General features: G+C 34.3%; 1 protein-coding gene across 1 annotated transcript; it reads right to left on the bottom strand.

Annotated features, from left to right (window-relative positions):
• Nucleotides 1–285: 285 nt before the first annotated feature.
• Nucleotides 286–20,743, bottom strand: LOC134235505 (vacuolar protein sorting-associated protein 16 homolog). The gene is made up of 5 exons (XM_062717637.1): nucleotides 20,726–20,743; nucleotides 20,380–20,549; nucleotides 6,030–6,126; nucleotides 476–579; nucleotides 286–307 (listed from the first exon to the last, which is right to left on the bottom strand). The coding sequence occupies exons 1-5, from the start codon at nucleotides 20,741–20,743 to the stop codon at nucleotides 286–288; spliced, it is 411 nt and encodes a 136-aa protein (XP_062573621.1).
• Nucleotides 20,744–22,297: the final 1,554 nt, after the last annotated feature.

Here is a 22,297-nt window from a genome sequence, read left to right as displayed (position 1 = left end):
ACTACCCCAGGATGCTTCCACATGTTTCAGCTTTTCTGGCCAAGTGGTTCTTGAGAAGATTTTTTATGATTCCCCAATTTTTATCTTTTCTTGATTATCTCCCCTTGGAAGGGGTCTAGGCCATTCATTTTCATAATTTATAATTCCCCATTTACCAAATGATGCTTTGTATCAAGTTTGGTCAAAATTGGTTCAGTGGTTCTTGAGAAGAAGTTGAAAATGTGAAAAGTTTACAGACGGAGGGATGGACAGACAAATGGACAAAAGGTCATCAGAAAAGCTCACTTAAGCTTTCAGCTTAGGTGATCTAAAAAGTATATCAAAGGTCAAGGTCAAGGCCAAAGGGTAAAAATTCATAGTATATTTGGAAAGGTCTCTTTATAGTTGAATTCCTTTTACTCAAGGATACTCTGCGTAGAGTTTGGTAAAAATTGTCCAGTACACATTTGTGTATACTTAGTAACTTTTAACTTACCTCACTTTTACTAAGCATTTAACTTTCTGTTCTGGAGATACTTTCACCAAATACTTTAGAGCTTCCTTCACATTTCCATACTTTGAACAAACATCTACAAAAGCCTAAAAGAAAAAAAAAATATTAAAGTAATTTTTTAAATGGTTTTCAAATAATAAAATCACAGCAAATCCTGAAAAACTCCAAGCAATACTTAACTGATATTGCGATTACTTAATTTAGCGGAACTCTTTCGCGATGGAAGGAAACGTCTGTTGCCTGGGGGCAAATGTGATATTGAATTCAATGCAAGATCAATCATTGTAGAATTTATAAGGACATATAAGTAAACCAGAAGTCTCTGTCGAGACTGAAGCTCTACTGGTTTGTACTTATAACAAATGAAGACAAAAGTAGCAGTTGGGACTTAAAACTTTACAACAGTAATAAATAGAATAATGTTGCTTGATTGAGCTCTTTTTGTGGCAAGATATTGCAATAAGACTACAGCTGTATGAGTAGCTATAAATAAACTTTTAGAGTATTTTCAATTTCAGTAACCATGGCAACATCATTCCTCGAAATCAAAAATTGATACACAGAATTGTGTATCTTAGTGTAGTCTACTTGTGTGCCAAGTTATATTGAAATCATACCAAAACTGTAAGAGGTGTAGCATTTTGAAAGCATTTCAGAGAAATTTCTTTCTTTAGAAAAAAGGCAACACCGTTCATCGAAATCAAAAATCGATACACAGAATTGTGTATCTTAGTGTAGTCTACTTGTGTGCCAAGTTATAATGAAATCAGACCAAACCTGTAGGAGGAGCAGCATATTGAAAGTATTTCACAGAAATTTCTATTTTTAGTAACCACAGCAACTTTGTTCATTGAAATCTAAAATGGATATTGTAGTGGAACCATTTTATGTACGAACTGTCTATTGCCGTCTATGATTTTATGTATGAGTTAATTTGAAAGTATGTAAACACACATGGCTGCAAGTGCAGCACACTGCAAGCATTTTTTCGTATAGTTAAGCTTGATCCACTACAGAGTAAGTTTCATATGTATTATAATGATAAAGATACATGTTTATTTACTTATTTTAAACTGTTAAGTAAGAAATTTCACATATTAGGCTATTTCTTATGATCGGCATGTAATGTAAACAATCTACAGCTACAATATTTTCCCGCCATTATTGTCCATTGTCTTTAAAGCAACTTCTGTAGAATATGTGTTTGTATCTCATAGTAATGTTTTGTTTTTGTTTTGTTTATTGTAGTTTTTTACCTTTTCCGAGAGTTTATAATAAAAAGCAAGCAAACATTATAGTAAAAAATCTGTAATCATCACATTTATCGAATCATGGACCTGAGATCTGCACGGACCCTCACCGAGCAAGCAAAAGAACAGTACGAAAAGAAAGTGAGTGAATATACAGAACAATTACGTGTTCTCAGGAAAAGTGTAGATGAACAAATTCTGGCATTTAGTGAATTTCCCCAAAAAGAGAATGCAGAGTTTGTGAAATGTAGGGTGACCCAAACACTTGGAAAATATGGGGACTTGTCTGAAAAGTTTGTGGCCTACTTACAAGAAACAAGGACGATAGAGAGTGAGTACGAGCTTTTAGCGCATGCTATGGTTAACAGATCAGTCATGAGCAAGGCAGAACTGTTCATAAAGGAACTTGAACATTTCGATCAAAGTGACGTTAAAGAGAAAAACGGACAAGGACTATCTAGTGCAGATTCTACACAGTCAGATAAAGAGACAGATCATTTTTCAGTCAAACAAGAACCCGCAAGTGTTACAGAAGAGTCGGCAAGCTCTTCACATCTCAGCAAAGTCAAGGCTAGATACGAAGCAACAAAAACAAAGGCTAAGTATGCAGAACTTACAGCAAAATTAATTAAAGAAAAGACACAAATAGAAGAAGACGAGGCAATCGCAGCTTCAAGATCAGCAAGAAAAAAGAAAGATTTGGAAACTAGTTTAAATCTTATTAAAATACAACAAGAGGCTGAAGAGGCAGAAGCAGAGTTGGACACTCTCATGGAGGAAATGAGCATCAAGTCAAATCATTCCGAGCATAGTGTACGTACATTGACAAGTGAAAAGCGCAAGAGAACCAAAGACTACGTGGTGGAGCAAAGCAGTATGCGATCTGAATTATCCAACCATGAACGAGCTACAAGTGAAAGACCCCCAAATCCCTTTGATAAATACAAACATGAAACCTTTACATTCATGTCAGACAAATACAGGCAACCTTCATATAGAGACTTGTGTGTTCAAGAACAAGATCCTGTGATTAGGGGAAACTACAAACCCTCAAATTAATGAACACTATGAAAAATGCAATACTGACAGACATACACAAGATTATGAATCATCAATCGTGCCAAAATTACATAGTTCATACACAAGAAGAGACTACGAATCGCCAATGGAAAATCATGCGAACGAAAGAAACACCCCACCAAAGGAGCATAGTGTTACGCAACGTGAACCAGATTGTAACAACAATTTCCCGCTGTTTCGGCACAGAACTTACAAAGTTTCTTGTCAAAAAAGAACTTCTCTTATCAAGACTGTATACTTATACAGACAACAATTTCAGATTTTTTTGTACGTGTTACAACAATCTTGAGAAAGACATTCAGAGACATTGAATAGCAAAAAAACGCATGGGCCATAATGCTTGCCTGCCTACATTAGTCCTTTTTCTTTTTATACCCCCTGCTTGAAAAGCGGGAGGGTATTTATTAATCGGGATGTCCGTCCATCTGTTTGTTACGCTTTAGGTATACCCATCTCTTATCCGCAACTCCTCTTACAATTTTCATAGAATCTTTATTACATATTGCCGTTGTGCAACTTCTATTACTTTTTCATCCTACACATATTTTGGGTTTCCCATTGCAAAACATGGACACTGCCATTATATTCATATTTGAGACAGTTGATCATTTATATAATTCACTGCTGTACCTCTAGTTCTTCTTCAAATATGTAATATTTTTCCTTGGCACCTTTACCCATGTGTTATGAAAATTTCAGTTTCACAGGAATAATATCAATGTTGATAAAAATGTGGATTTTCACACAGCATCCTTTTAAGAGCTAACAGGTTTGTTATATAAAACTTCTCTTTGAATATAAATGTATTTCCATTACACGAAGTCAACATTGTACATGGAGTACGTCAGAACTTTTAAACCAAGAAAATGTTCATGAAAAGTTTGAATAAATTCTGTGCACCAGTAAAAAAGAAATTGCTAAAAATCCAAAATCCGCGACCGTAGGGAAGACTAGATTTACCACTAGCTGTCAGTATGTAGAGTTGTCGTTCGTATCTCTTTCAGTGTTTATAGATGACGCTACACTAAAAATGAGTTCCATTACGAAAAACTTTTGAGGTTCTTTATAATTTAGTTTTACTTTGAACGAAATCTAATATTCAAAATAAGACTACTTTATCATTACATTTACTTACATTTCAAATTATAAAAATTAGATCAATTCAGGAGAAAATGACATGAACTATTTTTGGCAGATGCTTATGCATGTTTTCTGTTGAATATAATCGGAGTAAATTGGTCGACACAGTAGCCTCACTTTTGGCTCTATATAATCAACATAAATTACTGCGCATGTTATATGCGTGATGACCAAGGGAGATTGAAGATAGTTCAACTCCCAAAAATGAAAATGCTATTGTATGTTTCTTTTTTCTGCAACTTTTTGTCTGCCACTACTGGACACTAAATGTAAGCATTAAGCAGACTCTTCAGATAATGAGCAGACCTGCAGTATTACCTGCTTAGTATAGTCTACTTGTGTGTCAAGATATATTGAAATAAGACCAAAACTGTAGGAGGAGTAGCATTTTGAAAGCATTTCACAAAAATTTCTATTTTTAGTAACCCAACAACACGGTTCATTGAAATTTAAAACCGATGCACAGAATTATTATGTATCTTAAAATAGTCTATTTGTGTGTCAAGTTATATTGAAATCAGACCAAAACCGTAGCAGGAGTAGCATTTTGAAAAATTGTTTACAGACAGACAAAGGGATGACGGACCCATTACTATCACATAAGCTCTTCTGGTCTCTGACCAGTACAGCTAAAAAGTGTAAGCAAACCCTCGGGTCTGATCCTCTCTGCCTGGGAAGAACTTTCCCAAGACCCCAATAAAAATTTTATTATTGAAAGAATTAAAAATAGTTTGGACATAATCGACACAACCATATCCCCAATACCAGCTGAAATGGAAAATCACCCTTCCTCTCTTAATTTGGACCTTTTTGATAAAGATACAGAACAAATTCTTAACGAAATTGCTGTAATTACATTCTTGTACCGTCCACTCGCATGGTTGGGTATCGCATATATTTCACCACACATTCCATTTTCTCTCGCAGACACACCTCTAACCAGTCCAGCCTCACTAGATGCCAGAATCCATTTGTTTCGAAGTAACATACTAGCAGCCTCCACCAAGAAAACTTATTGTTCATACCTGCAGGCCTATATGTAATTTTGCAATTCACTAAACATTCCCTTAGTTCCCATATCTCCCCTAAATTTGGCCAGATTTGTAGCATCCCTATCCTTTCGTTTGTCTTTCAAGTCGATCTGAAACTACCTCTCCATAGTACACTTACTTCACCTCGAGGCCGGATATCCTAAAGCCATTAGAGTCTCACTTCCTCGTAAACACCCTTAAAGGCACAGAACAGGTCTTGGGAGTTAAAACTTCCCCTTAACTCCCCATTACACCACAAATTCTAGCATTGATTTTCCAAAAACTGAACTTCCAAAAGCCCTTAGATCTAGTATTTTGGACTGCCTGCCTGGTGGCCATTTTCTCCTTTTTCCGCAAGTCCAATCTCTTGACCCATCTTGGAAAGCGTTTGACCCAGCCAAACACATAGCCCGATCTAATGTCCAATTTTACTCCAAAGGGGGGATCACTTCAATTTCTTGGTCCAAGACAATTCAGTACGCACAAAGGACACTACTAACACTGCTCCCTCATATCCCAAATTCCCCATTTCTGCCCCTCCTGTATGTTTATGCTAGTTTTTAATCTGTTCCCCTCCCCAATTACACCATGTCCCGCATTTGCTTACACTGGCTTATAAGTCAGGCATAGAGCAAGCACCTCATTTGCATATAAAATCTTATGAATAACTTATTATTCACTTATAAGTTAAATGTATCAGTGAAGTGTAAGTCCAGAAAAAACAACTTATAAGTAAAAAGAATATTAAAATCACTTAAAAGTTGCTTATCAGAAATTTCTGTAAGGGTATATACTGTAGATCACTTAATTTTCGCGACACCTTATTTTTGCGAGATAGTCATTGACTCCTGATTAGCGAGAAAAATTTTCGCGAATTGTGGTTATTGCTCTATATAATCTTAAGGAATACTATTATACGCGAGAATTAAATTTTCGCGAGCACACTGTCTCGCGTAATTACGCGAAAATAAAGTTCTCGCGAATAAAAAGTGATTTACAGTACTCCCCACTGCTGAAAACATTACACATATATACCTCCATGCCCACAGGTGCTTTCTTGCTTCTAGAAAATTTCTCAAGTTCAATCCAATCCCCACTTTCTCCCAGGGCATTAATTTTCAGCCACCAAAACCTGAAAAGGAAATCACTTCATTGTTAATTTCCTAACAAATATTTAGAGCTATATTTATAAATAAAAAAAAAAATATTGATGATCTTGAGCACCATAGATATACTCACACATAAGACAGTTCACTTTTAAGTTCCTAGTATTTTTTTTCACATTATTTTGGTAGCAAATGCAATATTCTGTCCAAATTCAGACTGAAATTCTGTGATATTTACATTACACATGTATTTTGCATATAAAGTGTGTGGAAATTTATGGCATTCAAAACACCACAACATGGACACAGGGTCAAAAGGTTCAAGATTAAGTTTTATTCTAACGTCACAAACGTTAAATCTCAAAATCTCTTGCCTGGTTACTAGCCATCTTTCATAATTCTAAGTCAGAAGCACTTTTTCGGAAATATATATATAGAAGTAGATTTGGAGCAGAGGTCCCAATAGTGTACTATTTTTTAGTATGTTGGAATTTCATGCTGGCGACTAGTGTTCAATCTCCTCCATGTGCAAATCATTTTTACTTTTCGGCTCAATTTTACGCTTTCTCTCCGGAATCTGACGGAAGACCTCTCGTTGCTCGCAACAAGTTTTGTATCTAGTTAAGTCTTCCGTTCACAATGGAAGACTTATAGTGTTTGTATTGTTTCTTTTTATTATTATTAGGTCTTTCCACCTTTCTGTGGAAAGACCTCTTGAAATGCTTATGTTTATTAGGTCTTTCCACCTTTCTGTGGAAAGACCTATTGAAATGCTTATGTTTTTAGGTCTTTCCACCTTTCTGTGGAAAGACCTATTGAAATTGTTCTGTTTATCATTCTTTTTTTTATTATTTTTCCGCCGCATGTTTTTTTGTTTGAAGATTTATCGAAAAGATTTATAGTCCATAAAAATGTACTCCGTAAAAGATTATTGCAGTTCACCCTGCCTAAATGAACCTTGACCCCTTTTGAAGTTATTGCCCCTTTCGCAAGAAATGTTTGTTATCGCTTCTTCTCCGAAACTGTAAACCGCAGAGATTCCAAACCTTTGTTAAAGTTTACGACTGATTTAGTAGACTCTCCAATCAAACATTGCGAAAGGATTCGTAAACTCCTATAATGAATTATTGCCCTTGAATGTTTGCAATGTTTACGAATATCAAGAACTTTTCTAAAATGACAAGGCGTAGAGACATGGGACCAACTGCAAAAGATTCCTTGACTTTTGACCTTAAAAATCTAGGTCAAGGTCAAAGGTCAAGGTCATTCAAAATATGTAAAATTAAGCATTTTTTATAGCTCTTTTGTTCTTAACCAAATTCTAAACATCTATGCATCTTTAGTATGTATTCTTAAAACCATTTCACAGATTCCATGCTTGTCCCCTAAAATTGAACCCTCTGAAAGTTAGTGCCCCTTTCAGTGTAAGCCCTTGTTATCGCTACTCCTCCGAAACCGTAAACCGTAGAGGTACAAAACCTTCAACAATGTCTGCGACTAATTTAGTACACTTCTCATTCTATTAGTGCGAAAGAATTCGTAAACCTTTTCCAGTACTTATTGCCCCTGCCATTTTATGATGTTTACGAAGAACTAAAAACTTCTTAACAACAAGTCGTAAAGACATGGGCCCAACTGCATGAGATCTTTTGACCTTTGACCTTGAAGAATAGGTCAAGGTCAAAGTTCAAGGTCATTGAAAAACTAGAGAAAATGTAGATTTAAGCTTAAAATCCAAATGACCTTGACCTTTGACCTTGATATTTGACCTTGACCCCTTACTCAAAAAGTTATAAAGAAATATTCATTACCTTTATCTAGATTCAGCTTCAAGTGTTAATCTCAAGTTTATCTCGCTCTTTACTTTTTTTTTTTGATGACCTTGACCTTTGACCTTGATAAATGACCTTGACCTTTGACCCCCAATTGGCCCAAAGGTCACAACAAAGCTTAAGGTCGTCGAGGTATTTTCAACTCTTACTTTAACAAATGCTTATACCCCCCCCCCCCCCCCCCCCCTTTTCATAAAAAAAAGAAAAATCAACAGCAGCATAGAGAAAATGTCTTTAAGTCAAAAGACACGATATATCGACATAAGATTCGGAGTAAAAGCAAGAAGATACCTTAAAGAAAGTGTCCTGAGAGTTTTAAGGTGAGAATCTAAAATATAATGAAATTCTGGTGATAATCGGCAAAATCTGCATTTTTTTTCTGTCTGAAATTTAGTTATTTCTGAGCATAAATTTAAAAAACGCCCGTATTGGCTATTTCTGCAATTTTTGTTAAGATCATTCGATTCTCCTGCTCTATTACGACATTTTAATACCAAGTACTCTTGCTTTCTTCAGTGTATGGAATTTATTTCAATTTTATGTGGATTTAATATAAATGGAATTAATCTTGATTTCATCTGAAATTTGATTTTTTTTTTCCTAGAATAACACAATCCCAAGAAATAGCGACTTTCAGCATAGTAAAAAGAAATACACGTTTCTTCCCTGTGTTTCCCATCTAGAATTACATGTTAGGAATTTTATTTATGCTACTTACATTGAATTTCATGCCTATTTCGGTCAGGAATGTTAAACCCGAACCCGATTCTCTGTTTTCCTTTTCCATAATTACAAACTGCCTTGCATCTCTCGCTTTGTTTCTCACATGCTTTTGAATAATTTATCGCCATCCATTTCAAACATAAAACAACTCAAATCGGATATTTTCAAACATCTCTTTAATACATGTATAATGCACATATGATGCAGGTACACATGGGACATTTCACAACGTTTTCACTTACGCTTCCGTCTTGATGCGCAGATCAAATGCATGTTATTCATATTAATAGGTATATCATAATTTTAATCAGACCCTACCCCTTACATCTTAACTTGAAAACAATCTCATTCAAGCTCATATATACACATAGGAGCGTGTTACAATGTTTTTTATGTGCTCTCTTTGCGTGATCAATGAAATCGTGGTTATCCCCGAGTCGACTCGTATAATCCAGGAAGTCTGTCTAGGGTATATTTATACCAACTGTGAGCCCGATCTAAAATCCTAGTAGAGAAATGAGAATTTTGCTGTTTTATTTATTTTCTTGCTTTTTTTTCTACTTTTTTCAGCCCAAATGATATTGAAACACTTAAAAAGGTGGGAAGACGTCTCATTGTTCTCTGAACAATTAGTTTACTAGTTCTTCTTATTTTTCCGCCGTGTGATTTTGAGTTTCAAGATATATCGAAAAGATTTATAGTCCATAAGAATGTACTTTGTAAAAGATTATTGCAGTTGACCCTGCGTAAATGAACCTTAATCCCTTTCAGAGTTATTACCCCTTTCACAAGAAATGCTTGTTATCGCTACTCCTCCAAAACGATAAGCCGTAGAGAAATGAAACCTTCACCATTGTTTTTGACTAATTTAGTAGACACTCCAATGATTCATTGCGAAAGTATTCTTTGACACCTTTAATGAGTAATTTCCCCTGAAACTTTTTGAATTTTAGAAATAATTCAAAATTTTCAAAATAAGAAGTTGTAGAGACATGGGACCAACTGCATAAGATTCAGTGACCTTAAATCTTGAAATTTATGTAAAGGTCAAAGGTCAAGGTCATTCCAAAAATGAGAAATTAAGCTCTTTTTATAACTTCTCTTTGTCTTTAAACATATACTTTATGTCTTTGCATCATTAATATGTACTCTTAAAACTATTTCAAATATTTCATTCTTGTCCCCTAAGATTACCCTGTAAAAGTTATTGCCCCTCTTGCAAAAAACCTTGTTATCTCTACTCCTCCAAAAAACTTAGATACACCAAACCTTCACTAATGTCTTAATGGTCTAACTTCACTTCATTATATCTGCGTAAAGGATCTGATGACCCCTCTCTATGAGTTATTGCCCTTTAACGCAAAAGCGCTTAATATCAAACCTTATAACTTTAAAAGTATAAGTTGTAGAGACATGGGATCAATTGCAATGTGACCCTTGACCTTTGACCTTGAAGTTCTGAGCAAGGTCAAAGGTCAAGGTCATTTCAAAAATTAAAATTTTTTTTTTTTTAAATTTTCACTATCTTTCAAGCCATTTTCCCTTAAAATTAAATTTAGAGAGTAAAATATAAAACTGTAAGAAATTTAAAAAGGTGGAAAGACCTCTTATTGTTCTGTGAACATTAAGTCTCCTAGTTATTATTTTTTTCTGTCCAAATTTTGTGCAGACGATTTCTAGAGATGCATGGACGGATTTCTATGAAATTTTCAAGGATGACATATCATGATCTGAACTTGATAAGTTTTTTTTTAATTTTTGAAAAAATCACTTCCAGTCGGAAGTTATCACCCTTTAATTGAATTTTTTGTGACCATATTGTCGACATGAAAACTCAAAAACGACAAAAGATAGAGTGTTGTAATTTTCAGCGATATAGACAACATGTTGTAGTTGTGCACCTATATTTTCAAATCTTCTGGAAATGCCTAGTATGGAAGCTAGGTAGGGCTCGAAATTTAGGACACGAATCAAGAGTGATTTATAGACACATTTTGCATCATAACTTTTAAAATATAATTATTTTGTTAAAACATACTGAACAACATTTGTGCAGAACAAATAGATCTTGAATATGATACCAGCAAAAAAGTGCTGACTTATCACATAAGGGACAGAGAGGGGCCAAAAATCTACAAGAGGCCCAAGGGCCTTGAATCGCTCTTCTGATAAATTGTACATCCTATCACTTGTATTTGAAGCCTCTAACCCTAAGTATCCTAAGACCAAAGTTGCATCACCTGACAAAGTTTGAAGATTCTTAGCCAATTAGGACTACGTCTTGGTCTACATTCTTGGAAAACCCAAAATGCATCAACTGACAAAGTTAATTATTCTAAGCCAATAAATACCTAAGATACTTAAATATAGCCATAATATGTCGAAAGTAGGTCGCTGTGACCTACTTTTTGGTCTACATTCTCCCAAAACCCAAGATGCATCAACTGACAAAGTTTGATGATTCTAAGCCAATAAGTACCGGAATGTCAAAAGTAGGTCACCGTGACCTACATTTTAGTCAACATTTTTCAGAGTCCAAAGATGCATCTGCTGACTAAGTTTGATAATTCTAAGCCAATAAATACCTGAGATATTCAAAAGTAGGTCATCATGACCTACTTTTTGGTTGACATTCTCTGAAAACCCAAGATGCATCAACTGACAAAGTATGATGATTCAAAACCGATAAGTACTGGAGATACTTAAATATAGCCATAAAATATCGAAAGTAGGTCACAGTGACCTAATTTTTGGTCGTCACTCTCCAAAACCCAAGATGCATCAACTCACAAAGTTTGATGATTCAAAGCCAATAAATACCTAAGATACATAAATATAGCCATAAAATGTAAAAAGTAGGTCACCGTGACCTACATTTTGGTCGACATTCTCCGAAAACCCAAGATGCATCAACGGACAAAGTTTGATGATTCTAAGCCAATAAGTACCGGAGATACTTAAATATAGCCATAAAATGTCGAAAGTAGGTCACCGTGACCTAATTTTTGGTCGTCACTCTCTGAAAACCCAAGATGCATCAACTCACAAAGTTTGATGATTCTAAGCCAATAAATACCTAAGATACATAAATATAGCCATAAAATGTCGAAAGTAGGTCACCTTGACCTACATTTTGTTCGACATTTTTCAGAGTCCCAAGATGCATCTCCTGACCAAGTTTGATGATTTTAGGTCTGAAGGTAATCAAATTATGCCTTTTAAACAATTTGAAAACATATGCCTGCAAAATCCTAAAAGTAGGTCACAGTGACCAACTTTTTCAAGATTATGTTTTAAGGTTCCAAGATGCAGCAACTTACAAGATTTGATGATTCTAACCCTTTCAGTGCCTGAAATAATGGGATTAAATGTTTTAAAAAGGATAAGTCATAAAGTTCAAAGGTCAAGTAGGTCACAGGTGATCATAGGCCTTTTAAAATATGTTGAAAACAAATGCCTGCAAAATTAAAAAACGTTCACCGTGACCTACATTTTAGTCAACATTTTTCAGAGTCCATGCATCTGCTGAAAGTTTGATAATTCTAAGCCAATAAATACCTGGTGATCATATGACCTACTTTTTGCCTTAAAGTGCATCAACTGAAAAGTATGCCTTCAAATCATATTTGAAAACAAATGCCTGTTTGATGATTCAAATTACATAAAATATGCCATAAAATGTAAAAAGTAGGTCACCGTGACCTACTTTTGAGTTAACACAAAGTTTGATGTGAAGTCCTACTTAAATATAGCCATAAAATGTCATCAACTTACAAGATTTGATGATCCTAGTCCTTATAGTAAGCAAATATTTGATGATTTTAGGTAAAACATTTTTATTTGAAAACATTGATGCCTAAATCCTGACCAAGTTTGATGATAGGTCAAGGTGATCAAATTATGCAACTTTGAAAACATATGCCTGCAAAATCCTATGTTTTAAGGTTTTAACATTCCAAGATGCAGCAACTTCCAAAGATTTTGATGATTCTAACCCTTTCAGCCCTTAAATGTTTTAAAAAGGATAAGTCATAAAGGGGTCACGGTGACCTACCTTGAACAATTGACTTTTGGTGATCATAGGCCTTCAACATATCCAAATCAATTTGAAAACAAATACCTGCAAAATTAAAAAAGTATGACCTACTTTTGAGTTAACATGATGTGAAGTCCTAAGATGCATTCAAATTTGATGATCCTAGTCCTGGTGGTAAATTTAGGTCAACTTTAAAGTGACCTTAAAGAATGCCTTGAACAATTTTTAATCTTCAGCAACATATCCTACTTTTGGTTTTGTTTTCCTGGTGGTTCTGATTTTTTAGCAACTAGTACTTTTGGTTTTGTTTTCCTGATTATCTCCCCTTGTTTTAGGGTCCCAACCCTTTATTTTAGTATAAATGGTAGCCCTTGGGCCAAGGATACCCTGTGACAAATTTGGTACTGATTGGCCAAAGGGTTCTTGAGTTATGGCCCATATTCTAAAAAGTTAACGCACACCGCACACCGCACAAATGGCCATAGCATTAGCTCTTTGAGCCTTTTGCTCAGAAGAGCTAATAATAAATAACTCTTTAACAGTCAATATTTTGTTATGCATTACTGAAGCAAAAATGTTTATCTTAACAATCTACAACTACAGTGGCTTCCACTTAATCGGATAGTGGTTAAACGAATATTTTGGCTATTCCAATATAATATCAGCACAAAACCATTTCTTATATATTTATTAATAATGTCACCTGATATTCTGATAAGAAAATATTAGAATTTCGTTTTATCTGATACAAAAATTTGCTCCATCGTAGTATTTTTGGATAATTATGACCTTGTTCACACCTCTAACTTCCCTAGTGAAGCCTTTGTTTACACTGTCTGACACCTTGAGTACGATAATGAGGGGATTAGTTACAGCTGAACGCACACAGTCACCTTACCTGTGTTAATAATTGGCACACTAGATTGATATGTTTTGATACAGTTATAATGATCAGCTTGGGTTTAAATTACTTTTCAGAGATGTACTCGATAATTATGATAATTGTTTGCAATTTTTTCCAAAGTTAGATTTTAATTATTGAACGTATAAGCTTGTGTATGACAATTTGCTGGGTCATTGAAATGCATCATAGTTACAGGACTATTGACTTTAGAATTGTCACAAACAGTATGAAATACCTAACCATATTAAAGAAACAAATAAAACAAAACAATTTAATATTTTTATTTAATATTACTGGACCATTTATCCGGGAAAAATAAATTACGGATCAAACTCAGGCATTTAGTCTACTTCCATTTCCAAAATGGCGGCCATCGAAGAAGGAAAGTAAACGTGCTTATTACAGATGGCAATAACTATTAAAAAACAATTTTTATAAGTCATTTTATTAGAAAAATGTTATCACATTTAATTAATAAGTAAGTTAAACATTTAATTTTAGGAGAATCGCCAGGTAAAGTAATCAAACGAAACGAAAGTGCAAGTTTGAAATTTACTACGATGTATTGTCATGTAGCTCTATAAATCTTTGTTTGGACTCGAAATGGAGCAATCGGCTATTCGAATATTCAGCTAATCGTATAGTGCTAGCCTGACAAGTTGACTATCCGTTTAAATGGAACCACTGTATGTATTATAATTTGAATGTCGCATGGTACATAATAAGGGACCATAAGGGACCACATGGGGCCAGAATGCTCAATCTTTGATGCTTTATATCTCGCAAGTGGGCAATATTTTGATAGGTAATATTGAACAAAAGATGTTCAAATTAATGTTCTAAACAATATGCAACCTTTCATTTTTGCTAACGTCCCCATTAAGAAGTTGAAGGTTGGCCCTTAAATATTTCTTTCACAAATAGCTCGAAAATGAAAAAAATCTCTGAATAGTTGTTAAACAAAGTGTTCAAAATCCAGAGAGCTTGAAGGTAATATCCAGAAAAAGGGGCTGGGCACTCAAATTAGGGGCTGAAAGGGGCCAAATGTCTTCAATCGATAACTTTATCAGTCAAAATTTTGTTATACATTACTGAAGCAAAGATGTTTATCTCAACAATCTAAAACTATATATTATGATTTTATATCATATGGTACATAATTAGGGGCCACAAGGGGCCAAAATGCCAAATCTTTGATGCTTTATATCTTGAAAGTGAGAATATTTTGATAAGTAATATTGCACAAAAAAAGTTCAAAATAATGTTCTGAACAATATGCAACCTTTATTTATTTATTATTATTAACATTTTTAAAGCGCACAATTTTACAAGTAAAATGCAATCAAAGGTGCTGTACATCCATAAAAATTTAAATGATTTTAAGAAAAATTAAATTACAAATAAATAAAATGCCATAAAACCTTTCATTTTTTGCTTAATGTCCCCATTAAGGAGTTGATGGGTTGGCCCCTAAATATTTCTTTTGAAAATAACTCGAAAACGAAAAAGAATCTCTCAATAGTTGTTGGACAAAAAGTGTTCAAAATCCTAAGATCTTTAAGGTAAAATCCACAAAAAGGGGCTGGGCACTCAAATTGGGGGCCGAGAGGGGCCAAATGACTTCAAACGATAACTCTTTAGCAGTCAATATTTTGTTATACATTACAGAAGCAAAAATGTTTATCTCAACAATCTACAAGTATGTATTATGATTTTCATGTCAAATGGTACATAATTAGGGGCCATTAGGGGCCAAAATGCTACATCTTTGACGCTTTATATCTCAAAAGTGGGAAATATTTTGATAAGTAATACTGAGCAAAAGATGTTGAAGATAATGTTCTAAACAAAATGCAACCTTTAATTTTTCTCTAAACATACCCATTAAGGAGTTGAAGGGTCAGCCCATAAAAATTCCTTTTGCAAATATCTTGGAAACGAAAAGGAATCTTTGAATAGTTGTTGAACAAAAATGTTCCAAATTCTTTGAGCTTTAAGATGATATGAGAAAAAAGGGCTGATCCCCTAATATTAGGGGCCATGAGGGGCCAAAAATCGATTTTAAAGTCTTTAATATTCAATGTTTTTTTTACAGATTATGGAGGCAAATCGTTTTTTCTTCACAATCTTTATCATTATTTTTGAATGAAAATCTCAGTTAAAATCTTCTCATCTCATCAAGAATCGGACTGAAGACCCACTCGTTGCTCGCAATGAGATTGTATCTAGTTTTTATTCTTTTTTCTTCTTACAAAATTTGTGCAGAGGATTTCTTGGACATGGCTCATTCGATTTTATCCAAAGGATGTATTCGCTTTAACAAAAGAATTGACCTATAGGAGAGAACAATTTCCAAAAAGTGACATTTAAAAATCAATCTTTATTTGTTGTTTTCTACCGTATATATGTCTAAATTTTTTAAATTTGTATTTTATACCTAAAATTTATTATTTACAACTTTACAATAAACCTCCAAAATTGATCGAAACACCATTTTGTTAGTTAAAGCGTTGATTTTTGCATGAATTTTGGCCTTGAAGTCCATCAGGGCAGGCCTGCCCCTAAATAAAATTGTGATATTTTGATAGGTTAGGATGTAAGGAATAATTTAAGATAAGATTTTTTTAGGGGCACCCCTGCCCTGAAGTCGAAATTCACAAAAAACCTACAAAAAATAAGGAAACCAGATTTTCATAATTTGCTTTAAATTTATGCCACACATTCTTATAGTCAGACTAGCTCAGTTGATATATCAGCTGACTTTTATTACTTGGATACTCTCTTTTTTAAGTCGGGGTTCGAATCCACCTGGTACAACACTTATAAAGTTTTTAATTTCGCCTTTTCAAAGACAATTTAATTTTTTTTTTATAGACTTGTGTATTTTTCCTTCAATTTTCTATCCCTTATGCATGCCCATTCTTGATATAAGAAACATTAAAGAGATATCAAATCGTAACAATCCAATGTACAGTTGTCAGTCAGGTGGAACGAACCTCTGTATAAGCACACTTTCTCCGAGGACAAGAATAACTCACTGTGTGTTACTCAATATGGGTATTCTTGGCAGCATTGAGCTGCGATGAATTTCAATTGTATATATTCCTTAGAATTTAATCACATTGATTTTTGCTACATATGTCAGTAAATGCACTCCCTTGGATTTCATTTAGGCCTTTATAATTTGCACACATTAATCCACGGTTATCCACGGTTAAATAGCCAAGACATAAAGAATAGAATTTCAGAGACAGTAGACATTACCTTTATGCACAATGAGAAGTATAGACAAATATCAATTATTACATTTGGAGATAACAAATCAGGAAATCAATAAAAAGGGTTCCTCCTATCTCTACTCACTGAAATAAAGATTTAGGAAAAACAAATTGTTATATGTATTCAGCCTAATGTCATTAATCAGAACGGAAATCGACAAGCTTTTTGTAGAGAATAAAACCAAGCCCGGTCCTATAGGTCAGATCCCTATTTATAATGAAGTGATCCTTTTCATCGTTGATGCATTGACATCTGAAGTTAATTCCGGCAAGTCCTTTTAAGGAAATTTCCTTTCAGTCAAAAATTATCACCTTTTGATCGAAATTTAGAGGACAATCGTGTCTGTCATGTTACTCAAAAACGGTTTAAGCTAGAGCGCCTAAATTTTCAGTGATGATAGAGGACATGTTGCTATGTTGCACCTGGGTCATGGTATTTTCTGGAAGTGCCTAGTATGGAAGCTCAATAGGGGTCAAAATTTAGGATATGAATCATGAGTGATTTTTAGAGACATTTTGCATCATATCTCTAAAAATATAATTATTTTGTTAAAACATACTGAACAACATATGTGCAAAATGACAAGATCTTTAATATGAAAGCAAGAAAAAAGTGCTGACTCATCACATTAGGGGCTGAGAGGGGCCAAAAGTCTTCAATCGATTACTCTTTAGCAGTCAATATTTTGTTATACATTACTGAAGCAAAAATGTTTATCTCAACAATCTACAACTATACTGTAAAATGAGAAAATTTGGTGCGGAAATGCAAGTGGGAATGCATTGGCGCAAATAAATTTTAGCACTTGCACTTGTCATTAAAATATATACCGTAATTTATGGAATATAGGTCGATACTTTTTTCTCAGAACCGCTGGGGTCGCCCAATATTCAGAATTCGACCTATTTAAGGCTCAAGTTTACGAAAAATGCCCCCAAATCAGTAAAATTTACGTCAATTTCAAAGCAAATTTGTGCCACTTTCGTAACTTTTTAATTTATTTTTTGCAAAAAAATTAATGCCCCGGTAAACAATAAAATATTCATTCTATAGCTTTCTTACAAAATGAATTCCATTAATTATCCGTTGATGACAAAGGAAAACAACATTGTTTCATCTATTAAATAATTCCTCAACGTATTATCCATTAACATCATGCGGTATCCATCTTGTGAAGTTAGGAAGTTGCAATCATATACTAAAAGTAAAACCGCAACCGTATCAAAATTTAAAACACGGAAAATTTTCCCGATCACAAGTAGTGTTTTTACACAGTATACAAAGATTGGCTTCTAACAGAATTTTAATTGTCTGACAGATAAAGGGATTTACACCTGTGTTGGTTTAAATGCCTGCGGGGCATGATTAACAAACCAAAGTGCCGTTAAAGGGTATTAATGTTGCACATCATTGAACAAACAAAGCCGTGAAATTCATGTTGACAGTCAAATTGGGAATGTACTCTCAATTAAATTTATAAATTAAACTTATAAAGTTTTAATATGATTTCAATTCTTTACTGTTGCTTGATTTATACATTCAATGGTCATTTGCATGTTTTAGCAAATCCCTGGAGAAGAAAAATAAAAATGGCAGACATCGAAGTAATTGTCGTCCACTGGTAAATAATGTCTAAATAAAATTTATTAGGAATGTGTCAAAGTTGTTCTGAAATCGGAATTACTATTCTTTGGTCTTGGGTTTTTCCCGAATTATAGCTGTAAAATAATAACATATTTACGTGTTATTTATGCCTCTGATTTAACAACAATGTGAAACTACAGAGGCATTGAACAGGAAAGTTGGAGAAAAATAAGTAGTAACACAATTCAAAGAAGTTTTAACAACATTTTTAAAAAAACTTTATTCAAATGCTGTACTCATTAAAATACCTGTTTATTTTCTTGATACGTTCATGTCACGGAATAATCCCTGCAATTTTAGGGGTTTATCTGTTCTGATACGTTGTATCTGCGTAAGAATCTTTAGAAAACGGGAAACAAAGCCTCCTCCTCTATAGTAAGCGCACAATAAATAATAGTGTTTAGGGACTCTTGAGCCAAAATTAGTAGTGCACCAAATATTCTCGTTTTACAGTATATCATGATTCCAATGTCGTATGATACATAATTAGGGGTCACAAGGGGCCAGAATGCCAAATCTTTGACGTTTTATATATCAAAAGTGTGAAATATTTTGATATTAAGTAATATTGAACAAAAGATGTTCAAAATAATGTTCTGAACAATATTCAACCTTTCATTTTTCAATAAAGGTCCCCATTAAGGAGTGGAAGGGTTGGTCCCTAAATATTTCTTTTGCAAATAACTCGAAAACGTAAAAGAATCTCTCAATAGTTGTTGAACAAAAAAGTGTTCAAAATATTGAGAGCTTTATGGTACATTGTAACATCCAGAAAAGGGGGCTGGGGACTCAAATTAGGGGCCAGGAGGGGCCAAGTCTTCAATCGATAACTTTTCAGCAGTCAATATTTTGTTATACATTACTGAAGCAAAAATGTTTATCTTAATAATCTACAACTATATAATATGATTTTTATGTCATATGTTATATAATTAGGTGCCACAAGGGGTCAGAATGCTAAATCTCAGAATGCTAACACTTTTTATATCAAAAGTGGGAAATATTTTGATAAGTAACATTGAACAAAAGATGTTCAAAATAATGTTCTGAACTTTTATTAAAGTCTGCATAATCCCAGTATGGCAAATATTGCACAAGAAATTCCTTTCTCAAGGACTGAATACCAATTAAGAAAAATCTGGTGAACACTGGTGAATGGCCTGATCAAGCAGCGGAATAGCCAAACCTTCAATTGCTTTTGGATTTCATGTTATCATGAAATAAGAACAAATTAATATTGAAACTTCAGGAATTCTTATTTATTTATTCGAAATACAATCGTTGTTGTTGATATCAAGTATATTACCTGTAAAATACGATTAAAAACGTGCAATAACTTTATTTACATATACATGTACTTCCGATATCTATTATAGTAGAACATGGATGATCAGAACTGAATATTCTGGATTTTATTTACTTTCTATCTCTAGAACCCCTCGATCTCTCGAACTTTTCTTACGGTCCCTTGAACTTTGAGAGATCGAGAGTCACCTGTACTTTAAAAGCGATAACACAAATTATATTTAAGTACCATACATGATTTTTTTTGTTAATTGGAAAAGCACTTGTCCACAAGCAGGCACCTGTTATCTAATTACTTGCCCACCAACCAAAAATGGTTGTCCCACCCATCGGGCAATGCTTTTTTTCTAGGTCTGGGATTTTCCTTTCTATCATTGAATTCATTTCTGATCTATATAAATGATTTTCATAGGTGTTGGTACAAAATTAATGCATTTCCTCAACAAGAAACAGTCATAATCTTTCTAGACTTCCTTCTAAGTCAGACATTGTGATCAAAATTTATAACTCCATAAAAATACAACTTCCAGGTAATGATATACAGTTTGCTCCTCACCTTCTCTCTGGAACTTTGAATTCTTTTCGGAGCTGTTCTGCAACTTTATGGTTGTTGTCCTTGGTCAGACAGTAGATCATTTGATGAAGAGATAGATTTAAAAATGGTCTGTTCATTTCCTCCTCCAATCTCTGTTGATATTTCAGTAACTTTATCTGGTCTTCAATTTGCTGAGGATGAGAAAAAATTTAGAACAATGATAGCAATGAGCTTTAATTATGAAAGAAAATGTTTTTAATTGTATATACAAAGAAAAGTTCTGAGAATAGCTTGATAAAAAGTTAACATTTCACGGAAGTTAAGGAATTTGACCATTAACAAGAGGTCCATGGGCCACGTCGCTCACCTGAGAAGCTTTGACCATGCTATTCTTTGCCAGATTTCCCTCTTTAATACCTATTGTGACCCCATCTTACCCCACAGGTAATAATTTGGACAATTTAAAATCTACACTACCCAAGGATGCTTCCACAAAAGTTTCAGTTTTTCTGGCCCAGTGGTTCTTGAGAAGATTTTTAAAGAATTTTCCTATATATTTCTATGTAAAATTTTGATTCCCCATTGTGACCCCGCCACTTGCGGGGTCATGATTTATATAATTTAGAATCTACACTACCCATGATTTTTCCACAAAAGTTTCAGCTTTTCTGGCCAAGTGGTTCTTGAGAAGAAGATTTTTAAAGATTTTTCCCATATATTTCTATGTAAAATTTTGATTCCCAATTGTGGCCCAACCCAACCCCTCGGGGGTCATAATTTGTACAATTTAGAATCTACACTACCCCAGGATGCTTCCACATAAGTTTCAGTTTTTCTGGCCCAGTGGTTCTTGAGAATATTTTTTAATGACCCCACCCTATTTTTGTCTTTTCGTAATTATCTCCCCTTGTGAGAGGACCTGGCCCTTCATTTTAACAATTTCCCTTCACCCAAGGATGCTTTGTACAAAGTTTGGTTAAAATTGGCCCAGTGGTTCTTGAGAAGAAGTCAAAAATAGGAAAAGTTTACAGACAGACAGACAGATGGATGACAGACAAAATGTGATCAGAAAAGTTCACTTGAGCCTTCGGCTCAGGTGAGCTAAAAAGCTGGAGAATTTGCCCTTATTTTTATGTCACTTTCTTGTTTCTATGACATAATAACTATGAAAATGATGTCAGACTCTGGAATGAATAGCATACTGAAAAATCACGTTTTTAAATACTCATGAGGAAATTGGAAAAGTGCTGCATAAGATTTATTTGAAAAAATATTTCAAAGAAAATCTAAATTTGTACAGTTTATCAGCAATTCCATATTTCATTTCATGTGTGGTGGTCAGCCAGGTTCATTCAGGTGGCCAGATAGTTCAGTCAGTAGAGCACCTAATTGGAGATTCAGAGGACCAGGGTCGGGTTCAAATCCTGGTCTGGGCTGCTGCATTTTTCTGCTCTCTCGTTTCACTTTGTCCTGTGCCATGCCATGAAACTGACAATTGAGAGGCCTGCCAGAGTTGAGCCTGGGTTGGGGTGTTTGGGAGACTAAAGACCTTTAAGGAGGGAGAAATGTGGCAGTCAGCCGGGTTTGATCGCTGGTGGACAAATACATGTAGCTCAGTCATTAATGCACATGACTGGATTTTCAGTGGGCCCCGTTCAAATCGTGGTCTAGTTCCGGCATTTTTTCCTCTCCTGTTACATATCAATTGTTTATAAGCACAGTTTATGTCTGGTTATGCTATCATTGGCATTCATTTAAGATTTTTATTTACATTATTCACCTGGATTTTTTGTATGAAATAAAACATGTTCCATTTCTCACAAGTACTATACTAATGAAGTTTTCCACAATAGTATTTCAATTAACAGGACTTTTACCGTTTATGGATAAAATGTACAAAAGTCTTCCCCCTGACTTGTTTCTGTGTGCATTTTTTCCT

The sequence above is a fragment of the Saccostrea cucullata genome, unplaced genomic scaffold (assembly GCF_032062105.1).
Source record: "Saccostrea cucullata isolate Sc308-1 unplaced genomic scaffold, CSIRO_AGI_Scuc_v1 ctg3438, whole genome shotgun sequence".
In the NCBI taxonomy this organism is placed as follows: Eukaryota; Metazoa; Mollusca; class Bivalvia; order Ostreida; family Ostreidae; genus Saccostrea; species Saccostrea cuccullata.
Note: the sequence above shows the minus strand (reverse complement) of the source record. Positions and strands in the feature narration are given on the sequence as shown.